This window comes from Coregonus clupeaformis, chromosome 19, assembly GCF_020615455.1.
Source record: "Coregonus clupeaformis isolate EN_2021a chromosome 19, ASM2061545v1, whole genome shotgun sequence".
NCBI lineage: Eukaryota > Metazoa > Chordata > Actinopteri > Salmoniformes > Salmonidae > Coregonus > Coregonus clupeaformis.
This window is the reverse complement of record NC_059210.1, coordinates 52,488,583-52,509,131: the sequence shown is the minus strand read 5'-3', so window position 1 is coordinate 52,509,131 and position 20,549 is coordinate 52,488,583. Positions and strand designations below refer to the sequence as shown.

Here is a 20,549-nt window from a genome sequence, read left to right as displayed (position 1 = left end):
ATTCAATTCAATGAACTGGATTCATTGAACTTGAAAGTACTTGGTTATTATTCGTAAAACATAAAATGGACGTTTGACAGTGACCTTGATTAAGTCTGGATCTTTCTTGGTGCCATGTGATGCGGGCAGGTGGTTATAGTGTGGTTCCATCATTTAGATTCATGGTCTCCTTGTTCCTCCACTTGAACCAGGTTTTTAAGACACAGCTGCAGTTGCAGAAAGCCACATCCTCTCCTACTTTTGCTATTGCAGCTTGGTAGTTATGTGATGTCTGGTTCCTTTACAGCTCTCCTAAAGCTGTGTGTGTCTGTGTGTGTCCATGTGTGTGCCTGTGTCTGCATCTGTCTGACTGTGTGTCTGTCCCCCCCAGCTTTTTGACCTGCTGAACCGCGAGGAGACCCTGCTGAACGTGATCAAGAGCGTGACACGTAATGGGCGCTCCATCGTCCTCACGGCTGTGCTGGCCCTCATTCTGGTCTACCTCTTCTCCATCGTGGGCTTCCTCTTCCTCAAGGACGACTTCCTCATGGACGTGCAACGTCTGCCAGGTCAGTACCCATAGACGCCCCCTCGTCTTCAGCCCACAGCCACCCCCACCTCACTTCCTTGGCCTCTACAGTCGTGGTCAAAAGTTTTGAGAATGACACAAGTATTGGTCTTCACAAAGTTCGCTGCTTCAGTGTTATGAGATATTTTTGTCAGATGTTACTATGGTATATTGAAGTATAATTACAAGCATTCCATAAGTGTCAAAGGCTTTTATTGACAATTACTTCTTTTTCAAGACCTCTGCAATCCGCCCTGGCATGCTGTCAATTAACTTCTGGGCCACATCCTGACTGATGGCAGCCCATTCTTGCATAATCAATGCTTGGAGTTTGTCCAAATTTTGTGGCTTCTTTGCTGCCCTTCTTGACACCAGGCCATCCTACAAAGTCTTCGCCTCACTGTGCGTGCAGATGCACTCACACCTGCCTGCTGCCATTCTTGAGCAAGCTCTGCACTGGTGGTGCCCCGATCCCGCAGCTGAATCAACTTTAGGAGACGGTCCTGGCGCTTGCTGGACTTTCTTGGGCGCCCTGATGCCTTCTTCACAACAATTGAACCTCTCTCCTTGAAGTTCCGATAAATGGTTGATTTAGGTGCAATCTTACTAGTGTAACAGTGTTGCTTCCGTCCCTCTCCTCGCCCCTACCTGGGCTTGAACCAGGGACCCTCTGCACACATCGACAACAGTCACCCTCGAAGCACCGTTACCCGTCGCTCCACAAAAGCCGCGGCTCAGCTCGAGTGACGTCACCGATTGAAACGCTACTAGTGCGGACCGCTAACTAGCTAGCCATTTCACACTGGTTACACTAGCAGCAATATCCTTGCCTGTGAAGCCCTTTTTGTGCAAAGCAATGATGACGGCACATGTTTCCTTGCAGGTAACCATGGTTAACAGAGGAAGAACAATGATTTCAAGCACCACCCTCCTTTTAAAGCTTCCAGTCTGTTATTCTAACTCAATCAACATGACAGAGTGATCTCCAGCCTTGTCCTCGTCAACACTCTCACCTGTGTTAACGAGAGAATCACTGACATGATGGCAGCTGGTCCATTTTTGGCAGGGCTGAAATGCAGTGGATATGTTTTGGGGGGATTAAGTTCATATTCATGGCAAAGAGGGACATTGCAAATTAATTGCAATTCATCTGATCACTCTTCATGACATTCTGGAGTATATGCAAATTGCCATCATCAAAACTGAGGCAGCAGACTTTGTGAAAATTAGTATTTGTGTAATTCTCAAAACTTTTGACCACGACTGTATACCTTACCCTAGGTCTCTGCACTTTAACCCCTAGTTCAATTAGTACCGGTACCCAATGTTCCTCAACCCCTATATTACCCTAGGTCTCTGACCGTTTACTCAGCTCTGTCGTCCCCGTGCTCCCCCGCACTACCCCACCCACCTCAGCCTGTCCTGCTGATCGCTGATATTGTCACTGCTCAGTGGAAGGTCCATGATCTCTGATGTTTTCCCCGAACACCTCTTACACTGGACTGTGGCCACATAGTCTCCCCATTAGGCCTGCCACCCACCCACACCTAACCGTCCCCCGTCAATACCCACACCTGACTGGCTGACTGGCCAATTCTATGTCCCTCGATCATGAGAACTTCCTCATACAGCCAGTATACAACCTGACCACAAACTAATAATGACGTCAGTGCAATCCATTTTGCCCACTGGGTAGTAGGGCTGGGCGATATATCGAATGAATTCAATTTATTCAAATATATTTTTTTGCGCGATATTCCAAATGCCTGAATCACAGAATCTAGGTTATTTTTATTTTTCGTTTTTATGAGTGTTTATGTCTGCTTGTTCTCATGTTGTCTTTTTGGTCTCGTTCGCTCCTTCTGTGCTGTGCACCTTCCCATTTACGCCAGAGATCTGTATATAATGACGAGATGCTCATGTCTCCACCCTAACAATGGGAGTCGTTGTCCCAAAGGTGGGAAGGCAGGCAACAAGCTTAGGTTGAAAATAAGCGCATAGAAACACATTAGGCTTATTTTGGACAGATTTTAGCGAGAGTGAAACCTCTCGCTTCGCCTCTTTCTCTGTGGTTTACATACAGTGAGGGAAAAAAGTGTTTGATCCCCTGCTGATTTTGTACATTTGCCCACTGACAAAGACATGATCAGTCTATAAATTTAATGGTAGGTTTATTTGAACATTGAGAGACAGACTTAGTACTTGGTGGCAAAACCCTTGTTGGCAATCACAGAGGTCAGACGTATCTTGTAGTTGGCCACCAGGTTTGCACACATCTCAGGAGGGATTTTGTTCCACTCCTCTTTGCAGAACTTCTCCAAGTCATTAAGGTTTCGAGGCTAAAAAAGGCTAAAAAAAAAAGCAGACATTGAATATCCCTTTGAGCATGGTGAAGTTATTAATTACACTATGTCATCACACCCAGTCACTAAAAATATATAGGTGTCCTTCCTAACTCAGTTGCCAGAGAGGAAGGAAACCGCTCAGGGATTTCACCATGAGGCCAATGGTGACTTTAACATTTACATTTTAGTCATTTAGCTGACGCTCTTATCCAGAGCGACTTACAGGAGCAATTAGGGTTAAGTGCCTTGCTTAAGGGCACATCGACAGATTTTTCACCTAGTCGGCTCGGGGATTAGAACCAGCGACCTTTCAGTTACTGGCACAACCCTCTTACCCACTAAGCTACCTGCCACCCTTTTAAAACGGTTACAGAGTTTAATGGCTGTGATAGGAAAAAACTGAAGATGGATCAACAACATTGTAGTTACTCCACAATACTAACCTAAATGACAGAGTGAAAAGAAGGAAGCCCTGTACAGAATACAGATATTCCAAAACATGCAATATGGCACGAAAGTAAAACTGCAAAAAATGTGCCAAGAAATTAACTTTATGTCCTGAATACAAATCGTTATGTTTGGGGCAAATCCAACACATCACTGAATACCACTCTTCATATTTTCAAGCATGGTGGCAGCGTCATGTTATATGGGTATGCTTATCATTGGCAATGGAGTTTTTTAGGATAAAAATAAACCAAATAGAGCTAAGCACATGCAAAATCCTAAAGGAAAACCTGGTTCAATCTTCTTTCCAACAGACACTGGGAGATGAATTCACCTTTCAGCAGGACAATAACCTAAAACACAAGGCCAAATATACACTAGAGCTGCTTACCAAGATGGCATTGAATGTTCCTGAGTGGCCTAGTTACAGTTTAGACTTAAATCGGCGTATAAATCTATGGCGACTTCAAAATGTCTTTCTAGCAATGATCAACAACCAACTTGACAGAGCTTGAAGAATAAAACATATACAGTGGGGAGAACAAGTATTTGATACACCGCCGATTTTGCAGGTTTCCCTACTTACAAAGCATGTAGAGGTCTGTAATTTTTATCATAGGTACACTTCAACTGTGAGAGATGGAATCTAAAACAAAAATCCAGAAAATCACATTGTATGATTTTTAAGTAATTAATTTGCATTTTATTGCATGACATAAGTATTTGATACATCAGAAAAGCAGAACTTAATATTTGGTACAAAAACCTTTGTTTGCAATTACAGAGATCATATGTTTCCTGTAGGTCTTGACTAGGTTTGCACACACTGCAGCAGGGATTTTGGCCCAATCCTCCATACAGACCTTCTCCAGATCCTTCAGGTTTCGGGGCTGTCGCTGGACAATACGGACTTTCAGCTCCCTCCAAAGATTTTCTATTGGGTTCAGGTCTGAAGACTGGCTAGGCCACTCCAGGACCTTGAGATGCTTCTTACGGAGCCACTCCTTAGTTTACATTTACATTTTTACATTTTAGTCATTTAGCAGACGCTCTTATCCAGAGCGACTTACAGTTAGTGAATACATTTTTTTTTTTTATACTGGCCCCCCGTGGGAATTGAACCCACAACCCTGGCGTTGCAAACGCCATTCTCTATCAACTGAGCTACATCCCTGCCGGCCATTCCCTCCCCTACCCTGGACGACGCTGGGCCAATTGTGCGCCGCCCATGAGTCTCCCGGTCGCGGCCGGCTGCGACAGAGCCTGGATTCGAACCAGGATCTCTAGTGGCACAGTTAACACTGCGATGCAGTGCCTTAGACCACTGCGCCACTCAGGAGGCCACTTAGTTGCCCTGGCTGTGTGTTTCAGGTCGTTGTCATGCTGGAAGACCCAGCCACGACCCATCTTCAATGCTCTTACTGAGGGAAGGAGGTTGTTGGCCAAGATCTCACGATACATGGCCCCATCCATCGTCCCCTCAATACGGTGCAGTCGTCCTGTCCCTTTTGCAGAAAAGCATCCCCAAAGAATGATGTTTCCACCTCCATGCTTCACGGTTGGGATGGTGTTCTTGGGGTTGTACTCATCCTTCTTCTTCCTCCAAACATGGCGAGTGGAGTTTAGACGAAAAAGCTCTATTTTTGTCTCATCAGACCACATGACCTTCTCCCATTCCTCCTCTGGATCATCCAGATGGTCATTGGCAAACTTCAGATGGGCCTGGACATGCGCTGGCTTGAGCAGGGGGACCTTGCGTGCGCTGCAGGATTTTAATCCATGAAGGCGTAGTGTGTTACTAATGGTTTTCTTTGAGACTGTGGTCCCAGCTCTCTTCAGGTCATTGACCAGGTCCTGCCGTGTAGTTCTGGGCTGATCCTTCACCTTCCTCATGATCATTGATGCCCCACGAGGTGAGATCTTGCATGGAGCCCCAGACCGAGGGTGATTGACCGTCATCTTGAACTTCTTCCATTTTCTAATAATTGCGCCAACAGTTGTTGCCTTCTCACCAAGCTGCTTGCCTATTGTCCTGTAGCCCATCCCAGCCTTGTGCAGGTCTACAATTTTATCCCTGATGTCCTTACACAGCTCTCTGGTCTTGGCCATTGTGAAGAGGTTGGAGTCTGTTTGATTGTGTGTGTGGACAGGTGTCTTTTATAAAGGTAACGAGTTCAAACAGGTGCAGTTAATACAGGTAATGAGTGGAGAACAGGAGGGCTTCTTAAAGAAAAACGAACAGGTCTGTGAGAGCCGGAATTCTTACTGGTTGGTAGGTGATCAAATACTTATGTCATGCAATAAAATGCAAATTAATTACTTAAAAATCATACAATGTGATTTTCTGGATTTTTGTTTTAGATTCCGTCTCTCACAGTTGAAGTGTACCTATGATACAAATTACAGACCTCTATATGCTTTGTAAGTAGGAAAACCTGCAAAATCGGCAGTGTATCAAATACTTGTTCTCCCCACTGTATATAATGTGCAATCCAGATGTGCAAAGCTCTTAGAGACTTACCCAGAAAGACTCACAGCTGTAATCGATACCAAAGGTGATTCTAACATGTATTGACTCAGGGGTGTGAATACTTAAGTAGTCCTTTAAAGTATTTTTACTTAAGTTGTTTTTAGGGAGATCTGTACTTTACTTTACTATTTGTATTTTTGACAGGTTTTACTTTTACTCGACTACATTCCTAAAGAAAATCATATACTTTTTACTCCATCCATTTTCCTTGACACCCAAAGTTACTCGTTACATTTTGAATGCTTAGCAGGACAGGAAAATTGTCAGATTCACTCACTTATCAAGACAACATCCCTGGTCATCGCTACTGCCTCTGATCTGGCGGACTCACTAAACTCAAACGCTTCATTTGGGTTCTTTTTCCACATTTCTTAAAACATGTTTTCACTTAGTCCTTATGGGGTATTGTGTGTAGATGGGTGCGACCAACAATCACAAGGCACTGTACGTCAATACATCTTTGCATGCAGAATGAATAGCCTATGCCATTGCTCACTTCCCCATTTGGCTATGTGTGTGAGAGCTTTCCAGAGCATGTGTGCATGCATGCGAGAGTGTGGGCGTGTGTACGTGCTCTTGCGCAGCGCTCGGGCGGTCAGAGGGAGAGAACCTGCCAGCACATGTGCACCTGTTGCATAATCTGGAGCAGTGGCTGTGCAGCGCAGCACTCTCTTATGTAACCGGCTGGGCTGGGGGGTGGGTGAATGTGTGTGTCTCTGTCTGTGGGCTGAGCTGTCTGAGGGCACTGCAATTCTTAGTGCACATTTCGATAAATGAAAAAGACCTAGCTAAAAGACAGTCAACAGGACTGAGATGGGTATAAACTAAAATCTCTTACGCAAAAAACGAGCTCCAGGCATGGACCCTAGACCGAATTGGTTGTCACAAAGTTGTCTCCAAGTCACTATTTGTGACCAATCAAATTGAGATGTTGTCACAAGTGGCCATGTTTACGTGCACACCAATATCCCGTTATTATTCGGGATACTCAATTATTCTGTTTTTGAGTTGATGCATATAAACATCATATCCCATTTTACAATAACCCGAAAAAGCTTGTGTCCCGGTTATGAGAAACCCGGATAAGATGCCTGGGATATTCTGATCTTCGATTGGATACTGTGGCATGTGAACATCTTATCCCGTTTACTGTTGTTTTTTGCGGTCAGTTTCACGCATATCATGGGTGTTGTGTGATGTTTTCATCTGATTGTCAAACATCACTTCAAAAAGTAGGCTACCTGCGCAGTTCGATCCACCATAATAATTCCATAATAATGTATTTTGCTGATACTCCGTACTGGACCATATAGCCTACTGGCTCAGGCTACTTTCACCCCTAATTTAGATACATTTCTGCTTATAATTTCCAACATTTGGTAGGCCATTTGTTTGTCAACTATAGTTAGATACATGCAGCTTCTCTTCTGTCATAACTTGTTGCCCTGGAAGACTAAATACGCTAGTGTTCACCAAAATAATGTCTTACATTGATAGAATGAATGCATTAGTTATCTAGTTAACAACAGGAAAGTTGTCTGTTTCGTTTAGGGACCGGGGAGAAAACGCAATAACTTCAAAACAGTGGACAGATTGTTCCTGTGCAAAATGTCCAAATACCAACAGTTTGACCGGTTTTACGGAAATGAAAAGCTGAGAAAATGGTGAAACACGTTTCTGATTAGACTTCAGTTGGTCTTGGGTGCATATTATACAGTACATTTGGAAAGTATTCAGACCCCTTGACTTTTTCCACATTTTGTTACGTTACTGCCTTATTCTAAAATTGATTAAATTGTTTTTTCCCCTTGTCAATCTACACACAATACCCCATAATGAAAAAGAAAAAAATTGTTTTTAGAAATTTTAGCAAATGTATACAAAATAAATAACTGAAATATTACATTGACTTAAGTATTCAGACCCTTTACTCTTTGTTGAAGCACCTTTGGCAGCGATTACAGCCTCAAGTCTTCTTGACGCTACAAGCTTGGCACACCTGTATTTGGGGAGTTTCTCCCATTCTTCTCTGCAGATCCTCTCAAGCTCTGTCAGGTTGGATGGGGAGCGTCGCTGCACAGCTATTTTCAGGTCTCTCCAGAGATGTTTGATTGGGTTCATGTCCGGCTCTGGCTGGGCCACTCAAGGACATTCAGAGACTTGTCCCGAAGCCACTCCTGTGTTGTCTTGGCTATGTGCTTAGGGTCGTTGTCCTGTTGGAAGCTGAACCTTCACCCCAGTCTGAGGTCCTGAGCGGTCTGGAGCAGGTTTTCATCAAGGATCTCTCTGTACTTTGCTCCTTTCATCTTTCCCTCAATCCTGACTAGTCTCCCAGTCCCTGCCGCTGAAAAACCTGACGCTTGGCATTCAGGCCAAAGAGTTCAATCTTGGTTTCATCAGACCAGAGAATCTTATTTCTCATGGTCTGAGAGTCTTTAGGTGCCTTTTGGCAAACTCCAGACTTCCGTCTGGCCACTCTACCATAAAGGCCTGATTGGTGGAGGGCTGCAGAGATGTTTTTCCTTCTGGAAGATTCTCCCATCTCCACAGAGGAACTCTGGAGCTCTGTCAGAGTGACCATCGGGTTCTTGGTCACCTCCCTGACCAAGGCCCTTCTCCCCCGATTGCTCAGTTTGGCTGGGCGGCCAGCTCTAGGAAGAGTCTTGGTGGTTCCAAACTTCTTCCATTTAAGAATGATGGAGGCCATCGTGTTCTTGGGGACCTTCAATGCTGCAGACCTTTTTTGGTACCCTTCCCCAGAGCTGTGTCTCGACACAATCCTTTCTCGGAGCTCTACGGACAATTCCTTCGACCTCATGGCTTGGTTTTTGCTCTGACATGCACTGTCAACTGTGGGACCTTATATAGACAGGTGTGTGCCTTTCCAAGTCATGTCCAATCAATTGAATTTACCACAGGTGGACTCCAATCAAGTTGTAGAAACATCTCAAGGATGATCAATGGAAACAGGATGCACCTGAGCTCAATTTTGAGTCTCATAGCAAAGGGTCTGAATACTTATGTAAATAAGGTATTTCTGTTTTTGTAGTTTTATAAATGTGCCAACATTTCTACAAACCTGTTTTTACTTTGTCATTATGGGGTATTGTGTGTAGATTGATGAGCAAATCAATTTTAGAATAAGGCTGTAATGTAACGATGTGGAAAAAGTCAAGGGGTCTGAATACCTTCCAAATGCACTGTATGTGGTTGAAATACTGTCTGCTTGCGTAACAGTCTCAAAGATAACACTGTACACGTGCATTCACATTTTCTCAAGAGATTTTCAAAGAAATAAATCAGATTTCTCCACTCCTGTTCCCAGGACAAAATTAACATTTGTTGTATCATTTTACTGCAAGAAATGCATAATTCTGCAGGAGTTAATATTATATTAGGCTACATGTGAGAGGTTATTCGCCTACAGTCAGTGTCTAGATTTCAGTTACTATTCCAGTTAAGCCATATGAACTTCAATTAGGAAGATTCTGTTTATTCATAGATACAGGGATACACGTGAGCGGGATATCAAAGGTGCATGTAAGCAGCTTATCACGAATAAGACCTTAAGCGGGATATGAGCTACTATCCCGAATACTGTGTGCATGTAAACGTGGTCAATGTCATAACCAACCTTCTCACAACTTATTTGCAATGTTGTGACAACGTTATATTTTAGTAGTGGAGAGGAGAGGGGAGCACCCTGCCATAGCTCCCCAGCTTCCCTACTCCCTGTTATGGTCTCAATGGTCCCTGGTCGTGACTCTCCAGCCCAGGCGTGGGCCTCCTCTCTCTGCCTGTCTCTCTCATTATCACGGTCAAGCACTGTTGAGAAGGATATGAAGAGCCTGTTGAAATGTCATTAGTATTACCAAACACACACAGCCACCAGCCTGCATCTGCTGTTATGCTCTGGATACGCAACTACAGCTAATGTGATTGATGTTGGCTGGTTATGAATAGACAACAGGTCTATCCTCCATGACAAAAGGGGAATGTCCACTCCCTGTTTGGGTGCGACCTTTTAATAAAGTTTATAGATGATGAAATGTTGATGAGAACCTTTAAGCGTATTTTCTCTAGTAACCTGTGCAAAATAATTTCTGTATACAGTCCTATTCTTTTTTTTGTGTCATCATTCAGTTGAACTTGCTTATTTTCCTGCTTTTAGGGAAACTGGAAACACTAAAAGATGGCCGAGCTCCCTCCGACAAGTGTTTGAAAGACGGCTGCCCGGACTCCATACCCACGTCTGTCACCAGTAAGTTATTATCACCAAACTAAGCCACAAGTCTCTAAAATGACCCACTTAAATGGTATTCTCCCCTTGTCTCATTAACATTTTCCTCTGTGTAAAAGTGACAATGCTGCAGAGGCTTTGGAACTCTCCATGTCATTTACTTTTAGCCAACTAAAGAAGCTGTGTGTGTAGCCTGGGCAGGTCTAGGTCTGGGCAGGTCTAGGTCTGGGCAGGTCTAGGTCTGGGCAGGTCTAGGTCTGGGCAGGTCTAGGTCTGGGCAGGTCTAGGTCTGGGCAGGTCTAGGTCTGGGCAGGTCTAGGTCTTGGCAGGTCTAGCGGTCTATAGCCGCTGCCTCGGGAGCACATGTACTAAGGACCGTTGCCAACATGGGTTGGAATCCGGCCCACTGCTCTTTCAGCACTTTCTCTCCTACTTTTCACCTCTATCGCTCTCTGTCCAAAAACATGCAAAATATACAGTACCAGTCAAAAGTTTGGACACACTTACTCATTCCAGGGTTTTTCTTTCTTTTTACTATTTTCTACGTTGTAGAATAATAGTGAGACACCAACACTATAACATAACACATATGGAATCATGTAGTAACCAAAAAAGTGTTAAACAAATCAAAATATATTTTAGATTTGAGATTCTTCAAAGTAGCCACCCCTTGCCTTGATGACAGCTTTACACACTCTTGGCATTCTCTCAACCAGCTTCATGACGTAGTCTCCTGGAATGCATTTCAATTAACAGGTGTGCCTTGTTAAAAGTTAATTTGTGGGATTTCTTTCCTTCTTAATGCATTTGAGCCAATCAGTTGTGTTGTGACAAGGTAGGGGTGGTATACAGAAGATAACCCTGTTTGGTAAAAGACCAAGTCCATATTATGGCAAGAACAGCTCATATAAGCAAAGAGAAATGACAGTCCGTCATTACTTTAAGACATGAAGGTCAGTCAATCCGGAACATTTCAAGAACTTTGAACGTTTCTTCAAGTGCAGTCGCAAAAACCATCAAGCGCTATGATGAAACTGGCTCTCATGAGGACCGCCACAGGAAAGGAAGACCCAGAGTTACCTCTGCTGCAGAAGATAAGTTCATTAGAGTTAACTGCACCTCAGATTGCAGCCCAAATAAATACTTCACAGAGTTCAAGTCACAGACACATCTCAACATCAACTGTTCAGAGGAGACTGCGTGAATCAATCATGGTTGAATTGCTACAAAGAAACCACTACTAAAGGACACCAATAAGAAGAAGAGACTTGCTTGGGCCAAGAAACACGAGCAATGGACATTAGACTGGTGGAAATCTGTCCTTTGGTTTGATGAGTCCGAATTTGAGATTTTTGGTTCCAACCGCCGTGTCTTTGTGAGACGCAGTGTAGGTGAACGGATGATCTCCGCATGTGTGGTTCTCACTGTGAAGCATGGAGGAGGAGGTGTGATGGTGTGGGGGTGCTTTGCTGGTGACACTGTCTGTGATTTATTTAGAATTCAAGGCACACTTAACCAGCATGGCTACTACAGCATTCTGCAGCGATACGCCATCCCATCTGGTTTGCGCTTAGTCAGACTATCATTTGTTTTTCAACAGCACAATGACCCAACACACCTCCAGGCTGTGTAAGAGCTATTTGACCAAGAAGGAGAATGATGCAGTGTTGCATCAGGTGACCTGGCCTCCACAATCACCCGACCTCAACCCAATTGAGATGGTTTGGGATGAGTTGGACCGTGGAGTGAAGGAAAAGCAGCCAACAAGTGCTCAGCATATGTGGGAGCTCCTTCCAGACTGTTGGAAAAGCATTCCAGGTGAAGCTGGTTGAGAGAATGCCAAGAGTGTGCAAAGCTGTCATCAAGGCAAAGGGTGGCTGCTTTGAAGAATCTCAAATATAACATATTTTTATTTGTTTAACACTTTTTTTGTTACTACATGATTCCATATGTGTTATTTCATAGTTTTGATGTCTTCACTATTGTTCTACAATTAGAAAATAGTAAAAAATTAACAAAATTCCTTGAATGAGTAGGTGTGTCCAAACCTTTGGCTGGTACTGTATTTTTTTTTTTTTTAGGCCATGTGACATGAACAGCCAACCACTTGTCCTTATCATGAATGCTTTATCTAACAGCATTTGGCACATGTGCACATGGAGCCCCAGACTCAATAGGACTCATTTCCTGTGACAGTGGTTTCTAATCAGACCTTGGCTAGTTCAGTCAGTTCTCAGTCCTTAGCATTCAGTAGCCCTCTAGGTGTGTACTTGTTCTGGGAGCTGTGTAAATGTGAAGTGTTGGCTACCTCTCCAGTCAGTTAGCCTATGGAAGGTTCCACACTGAGGCATTGGCTGAGGAAGGGTGTTGAGATATAGGGTGTTAGTGGCAGGACGTTAAAGCAGCATCCTGGAAAGGGAGAAGCAGAGGGGATGACTCATCGTACTCATCTTTGTTCTCCAGCCCAGTGTTTGTCCATGGATCACAAGCACTTCAGGGGCCTCTACACGTGACCTAACCCACTCCTCTTTCCATGCTATTTCTATCCCTCCATCTCTGGCTATTTTTTCAGCCTCTCAATCTCTCTCTTGCTTTTTTCTTTACACCCCCCTCCCTCTATTTCTTTAATTTTTTTTCTGTCACGTAGAGGGGTCACATCATCCCATGTGTTCCTTTGTTTAAACTCTTTCATCCTGTGTTGAAGTCCCACATCTACTATTGTGAAGGGATTTCAACCTGTGCAGGTTTTAGAATTTTGTCAGAATGTTTTTTAATTATAAACGTGTCACTCATTGTCAGGAAGATCTAGGACACTACCACCTTTGTTGTGTACATCTATCATTAGTTTCGTACACACATATACATACCTCATGGCTGAATGTTTTGCTGTGTGTGTGTGTCCAGTGATGGTGGGGGGGGACGATGGGACGGAGCGTGTGTGTGACACTCTGCTCATGTGTATCGTGACGGTGCTGAACCAGGGCCTGAGGAACGGAGGGGGAGTGGGAGACGTGCTGAGGAAGCCTTCCAAAGACGTGAGTGACATGGTCCAATCAAACAATCAATCTGTGGATCAATGAACCAGTCAGCCAGTAATTGATGGATGGGGGGGATGGATTGACTGTTTGTTTTACAAAAAATATAGAAAACAAAAGGCCATCAACTCTTTTTCATAATGATGGTGATGGCAATTATAATTATAACGATGTTATTAATTGGGATGATGATTATGACGATGCTGAGTATGATGACTTGTATAGTGATACAACTTTTCATGATGATGATGCTGATGAAATCACTTTTTCATTGTTTCTTACCGGTCCACTCATTAACCAGGATCCTCTGTTTGCGGCCCGTGTGGTGTATGACCTACTGTTCTTCTTCATTGTCATCATCATCGTCCTAAACCTGATCTTCGGCGTCATCATCGATACGTTCGCCGACCTGAGGAGCGAGAAACAGAGGAAGGAGGAGATACTGAAGACCACCTGCTTCATCTGTGGTGTGTACACAGCCCTACATATCACTTCATAACTCCACATAGCACTACATAACACTATGTAGCACTACATAGAACTACATGGCACTATAGAGCAACACAAAACACTGCACAGCACTACATAACAGTACATAGCACTACATAACAGTACATAGCACTACATAACAGTACATAGCACTACATAACAGCACATAGCATTACATAACAGTACATCGCACTACATAGCAGAGAAATACAAATAGTACAGTTCTGTTGCTTTATTTGTTACCCTCCTGCGCGAACTGTCAGGTTTTTTGTATCATCTTGATGCAAATTCAGTAAATAGTGTAATTCTACTGTACATTTCTTGCATATTGCAACTTTGATAGCAATACTCATTCGACTGTCTTGGAATGTTAGAAAAAAAATCTAACTTGCTGTACTGTGCTTGCTGCCTGTAGATATCAGACATTACTATGTGCTGTAGATATACAACAAGACAGGATAGAGGCTCTAAAATATGGTTAAGAACACCAAAGAAACAGCAGGATAAGACTGAAAGGTGAAGGGAATTGGTGTATCAGAGTGTATAAGTAGTGTTTCACCCCTCTCAGGGTTGGAGAGGGATAAATTCGACAACAAGACAGTGTCATTTGAGGAGCACATCAGGTCGGAACACAACATGTGGCACTACCTGTACTTCCTGGTTCTGGTGAGGGTGAAGGACCCCACGGAGTACACAGGCCCCGAGAGCTACGTGGCCCAGATGATCAAGGTGGGTAGTTAGTTAGCTATCTCCTCCATGCTCAACACGTCTTTACCTGAACACACAGGGTCTGTGTTGCATGATGGAAGGGTGTGTGTATTTTATCACCAAGGTACTGGTGATGCAATGATGAGTCAGGATTTTATACTTGAGCCCCTATGTTGAATGTGAAAACAGTGTTGGAACGTTAAAATCAGACCTCTTACACACACAAACACACAGTTTGTCCTGGCAGTGTATATGTATGCAGTAGCTGTAGCGTCTCAGTGTGTGTTCCGCCTCCTCCTCTTTGTCCTCCGCAGCCAGACACAGTGTTCCAGTCTGACAGTGAACCCCCAGCCTCTGCAGCAGACTCAGCCAAAAAAAAGAGAGAAAAAAACACCCAAAACGTGACTGAGCCACACCCCCCTTCCCCCTGCCCAGCATCAGTCTCCCTCTCTTCCCTCTTTTCTCTTCCTCTCCTTTTAATTATCTTCTCAGACTTGGTTATAAAGCTACAGTGCAGTACTTCTCTCAGGTTTCACAGAAACTAGTGACTGCTACTATGATACTCTGACCTTCTCCCCTCTAGGGTTGTAGTAGTGTGATACTCTGACCTTCTCCCCTCTAGGGTTGTAGTAGTGTGATACTCTGACCTTCTCCCCTCTAGGATTGTAGTAGTGTGATACTCTGACCTTCTCCCCTCTAGGGTTGTAGTAGTGTGATACAGTCATATAAAGGGTGGAGGCATCAGCTCACTGTATGGTAATGAGTGCCGCAACCTGTCTGGAAGAGAAGCAATAAAGAGGAGCTTTTATGTATGGGGTAGGTATTATGATGCAATTATAATGCATCGTTAGGCTTGTCATGAGCATGAATAACCCCCTCATAATGCCTTATAATCATCTCATAATGATCCTGACTAATACCAGCGATTTTGAATCTGTTGAAACAAAGAGATACTTAACATATGATATGCCTTGTTATAAGACATTATAAAAGCTGATAGATGATTATAACGCATTATAAAGCATTATAGCTGGATGCTTTAAGTAAAGTCGTTTTAGATGGTTGCCAAGAGGTTAATGGATTCAAACATCATTGTGGTGATTTACATGATTACATAATGGGAGATCAGGGATGATTGTATAATGATGCAGATTTTTGCATAACAAATAGTTGACAACTGAATCTATTTTAGGATGTTTTAAAGAAGTGATGCGTCCTCTTCTGACGGCCAATCAGTAAAAGGTACTAGTGCATGGTGAATATTTTTATGTTGGGCCTATAAGCACTGTGATTGGCAGAAAACGACAACAGCCTGGATTTATAGACAATAATCAGTCCCGGATCTGTATCTCTTCTAAACAATATAAGATCAAGATCTGTGTACATTAAGCTCTGAAAATATGTATTTAAAAGTATATTCTGTTGACATGTGTATGTGTATGCAGTTCTGTAGTAGACAGAACTGAAGTGCATTGAGGAGCTGTGTTCTCTGCAGTCTGCTTTAGGTGAACACACACAGCAGTCCTGACTCAGTCTGAGGGGTGGACTAGCTAATTAACCCACTGTCTGACCACCTCTCTCCCTCCCTCCCTCCATGTCTGTGTGCAGAGCTGACACCTTAGGACAGCCTCACATACGTACACGTACATAGACACAAACACAAAACACAGTTTACAAGACTTAGAGAATGAGTGCATCTGGCTGTTAAGTACAGAATGAGCAAAAGTGGAGGATGCTGTTACGTTTGTGTGTCTGTGTGTGTTTTTTTACATGCTTACAGTGCATTCGGAAAGTATTCAGACCCTTTGACTTTTTCCACATTTTGTTACATTACAGCCTTATTCTAAAATGGATTATTCCTCATCAATCTACACAAAATACCCCATAATGACAAAGCGAAAACAGGTTTTTCGACATTTTAGCAAATATATTACAATAAAAGAAAGTAACCTTATTTACATAAGTATTCAGACCCTTTGCTATGAGACTCGAAATTGAGCATCCTGTTTCCATTGATCATCATTGAGATGTTTCTACAACTTGATTGGAGCCCCCCTGTGGTAAATTCAAATTATTGGACATGATTTGGAAAGGCACACACCTGTCTATATAAGGTCCCACAGCAAAAACCAAGCCATGAGGTCGAAGACATTGTCTGTAGAGCTCCAAGACATGATTGTGTTGAGGCCCAGATCTGGGGAAGGGTGCCAAAACATTTCTGCAGCATTGAAGGTCCCCAAGAACACAGTGGCCTCCATCATTCTTAAATGGAAGAAGTTTGGAACCACCAAGACTCTTCCTAGAGTTGGCCAAATTGAGCAATCGGGGGAGAAGGGCCTTGGTCAGGGAGGTGACAAAGAACCCGATGGTCACTCTGACAGAGCTCTAGAGTTCCAGAAGCACAACCATCTCTGCAGCATTCCACCAATCAGGCCTTTATGGTAGAGTGGCCAGATGGAAGCCACTCCTCAGTAAAAGGCACATGACGACTGCCCGCTTGGAGTTTGCCAAAAGGCACCTAAAGGACTCTCAGACCATGAGAAACAAGATTCTCTGGTTTGATGAAACCAAGATTGAACTCTTTGGCCTGAATGCCAAGTGTCACGTCTGTAGGAAACCTGGCACCATCCCTACGGTGAAGCATGGACACCATATGTGAATTGATTGCCCCCCATTTATCCTCAGAGTTTGTACTGCTTGGTGACCTAAATTGGGATATGCTTAATACCCCAGCCATCCTACAATCCAAGCTAGATGCCCTCAACCTCACGCAAATTATCAACGAACCTACCAAGTACAACCCTAAATCCGTAAACATGGGTACCCTCATAGATATCATCCTGACTGACATACCCTCTAAATACACCTCAGCTGTCTTCAACCAGGATCTCAGCGATCACTGCCTTATTGCCTGCGTCCGTAACGGGTCCGCGGTCAAACGACCACCCCTCATCACTGTCAAACGCTCCCTAAAACACTTTAGCGAGGAGGCCTTCCTAATTGACCTGGCCCAGGTATCCTGGATGGATATAGATCTCATTCCGTCAGTAGAGGATGCCTGGTTGTTCCTTAAAAGTAATTTCCTCTCTATCTTAAATAAACATGCCCCATTCAAAAATACAGAACTAAGAACCGATATAGCCCCTGGTTCTCCTCAGACTTGACTGCCCTTGACCAGCACAAAAACATCCTGTGGCGTACAGCATTAGCATCAAATAGCCCCCGCGATATGCAACTTTTCAGGGAAGTTAGGAACCAATATACACAAGCAGTCAGGAAAGCAAAGGCTAACTTTTTCAAACAGAAATTTGCATCCTGTAGCACTAACTCCAAAAAGTTTTGGGACACTGTAAAGTCCATGGAGAATAAGAGCACTTCCTCCCAGCTGCCCACTGCACTGAGGCTAGGAAACACTATCACCACCGATAAATCTACAATAATCGAGAATTTCAACAAGCATTTTGCAACAGCTGGCCATGCTTTCCATCTGGCTACCACTAACCCGGCCACCAACTCTGCACCCTCTGCTGCAACTTGCCCATGCCCCACCTGCTTCTCCTTCACACAAATTCAGACAGCTGATGTTTTGAAAGCGCTGCAAAATCTGGACCCCTACAAATCAGCTGGGCTAGACAATCTGGACCCTTTCTTTCTAAAACTAGCCGCCGAAATTGTCGCTACCCCTATTACTAGTCTGTTCAACCTCTCTTTCATAACGTCTGAGATCCCCAGAGATTGGAAAGCTGCCGCGGTCATCCCCCTCTTCAAAGGGGGGTGACACTCTAGATCCAAACTGCTACAGACCTATATCCATCCTGCCCTGCCTTTCGAAAGTATTCGAAAGCCAAGTTAACAAACAGATCATCGACCATTTCGAATACCACCGTACCTTCTCCGCTATGCAATCCGGTTTCCGAGCTGGTCACGGGTGCACTTCAGCCACGCTCAAGGTCCTAAACGATATTATAACCGCGATTGATAATAGACAGTACTGTGCAGCCGTCTTAATCGACCTGGCCAAGGCTTTCGACTCTGTCAACCACCGCATTCTTATTGGCAGACTAAATAGCCTTGGTTTCTCAAATGACTGCCTCGCTTGGTTCACCAACTACTTCTCAGATAGAGTTCAGTGTGTCAAATCGGAGGGCCTGTTGTCTGGACCTATGGCAGTCTCTATGGGGGTGCCACAGGGTTCAATTCTTGGGCCGACACTTTTCTCCGTGTATATCAATGATGTCGCTCTTGCTGCTGGTGACTCTCAGATCCACCTCTACGCAGACGACACCATTTTGTATACATCTGGCCCTTCATTGGACACTGTGTTAACAAACCTCCAAACGAGCTTCAATGCCATACAACAATCCTTCAGTAGCCTCCAACTGCTCTTAAACACTAGTAAAACTAAATGCATGCTTTTCAATCGAACGCTGCTGGCACCCGCCCACCCGACTAGAATCACCACTCTCGACGGGTCTGACCTAGAGTATGTGGACAACTACAAATACCTAGGTGTCTGGTTAGACTGTAAACTCAACTTCCAGACTCACATAAAGAATCTCCAATCCAAAGTTAAATCTAGAATCGGCTTCCTATTTCGCAATAAAGCCTCCTTCACTCATGCTGCCAAACATGCCCTCGTAAAACTGACTATCCTACCGATCCTTGACTTCGGCGATGTAATTTACAAAATAGCCTCCAACACTCTACTCAGCAAATTGGATGTAGTCTATCACAGTGCCATCCGTTTTGTCTCCAAAGCCCCATACACTACCCACCACTGTGACCTGTACGCTCTTGTTGGCTGGTCCTCACTACATGTTCGTCGTCAAACCCACTGGCTCCAGGCCATCTATAAATCACTGCTAGGCAAATCCCCGCCTTATCTTAGCTCATTGGTCACCATAGCAGCACCCACCCGTAGTCTGCGCTCCAGCAGGTATATCTCACTGGTCATTCCCAAAGCCAACACCTCCTTTGGCCGCCATTCCTTCCAGTTCTCTGCTGCCAATGACTGGAACGAATTGCAAAAATCTCTGAAGCTGGAGACTCTTATCTCCCTCAATAACTTTAAGCATCAGTTGTCAGAGCACCTTACCGATCACTGCACCTGTACACAGCCCATCTGAAATTAGCCCACCCAACTACCTCATCCCTATATTGTTATTTATTTTGCTCTTTTGCACCCCAGTATCTCTATTTGCACATAATCTCTTGCACATCTAGCATTCCAGTGTTAATACTATTGTAATTATTCTGCACTATAGCCTATTTATTGCCTTACCTCCATAACTTGCTACATTTGCACACACTGTATATATATTTTCTGTTGTATTTCTGACTTTATGTTTTTTACCCCATATGTAACTCTGTGTTGTTTTTATTGCACTACTTTGCTTTATCTTGGCCAGGTCGCAGTTGTAAATGAGAACCTGTTCTCAACTGGCTTACCTGGTTAAATAAAGGTGAAATAAAATAAAAATAAAAAAATGGTGGTGGCAGCATCATGCTGTGGGGATGGTTTTCAGCGGCAGGGACTGGGAGACTAGTCAGGATCGAGGGAAAGATGAATGGAGCAAAGTACAGAGAGATCCTTGATGAAAACCTGCTCCAGAGCGCTCAGGACCTCAGACTGGGGTGACAGTTCACCTTCCAACAGGACAACGACCCTAAGCACATAGCCAAGACAGCGCAGGAGTGGGTTCGGGACAAGTCTCTGAGTGGCCCAGCCAGAGCCCGGACTTAAACCCGATCGAACATCTCTGGAGAGACCTGAAAATAGCTGTGCATCGACACTCCCCATCCAACCTGACAGAGCTTGAGAGGATCTGCTGAGAAGAATGGGAGAAACTCCACAAATACAGGTGTGCCAAGCTTGTATCGTCATACCCAAGAAGACTCAAGGCTGTAATCGCTGCCAAAGGTGCTTCAACAAAGTACTGAGTAAAGGGGCTGAATACTTATGCAAATGTGATATTTTTTCTTTCTTTTTTTTGTCATTATGGGTATTGGGGGTATATTGATGAAGAACAAAAACTATTTAATCAGTTTTAGAATAAGGCTGTAATGTAACAAAATGTGGAAAAAGTCAAGGGGTCTGAATATTTTCCGAATGCACTGTATGTGTGCATTTTCTGTGTGTGTGTGTGATTATCACAGTGAGCACAGAACCAGCAGGTGTACTGCAGCAGCAGCCACAGCTCTGTTACAT

General features: G+C 43.9%; 1 protein-coding gene across 1 annotated transcript in view; it reads left to right on the top strand.

The window, feature by feature from the left end:
• LOC121532247 (inositol 1,4,5-trisphosphate receptor type 2-like) overlaps positions 1–20,549 on the top strand; it is a 149,846-nt gene that overhangs the window by 114,448 nt on the left and 14,849 nt on the right. Inside the window, exons 51-55 of the mRNA XM_041838078.1 lie at positions 371–548; positions 10,041–10,130; positions 13,014–13,144; positions 13,446–13,611; positions 14,202–14,362. Coding sequence (XP_041694012.1) covers positions 371–548; positions 10,041–10,130; positions 13,014–13,144; positions 13,446–13,611; positions 14,202–14,362 — 726 coding nt within the window. The remainder of the gene's footprint in view (positions 1–370; positions 549–10,040; positions 10,131–13,013; positions 13,145–13,445; positions 13,612–14,201; positions 14,363–20,549) is intronic.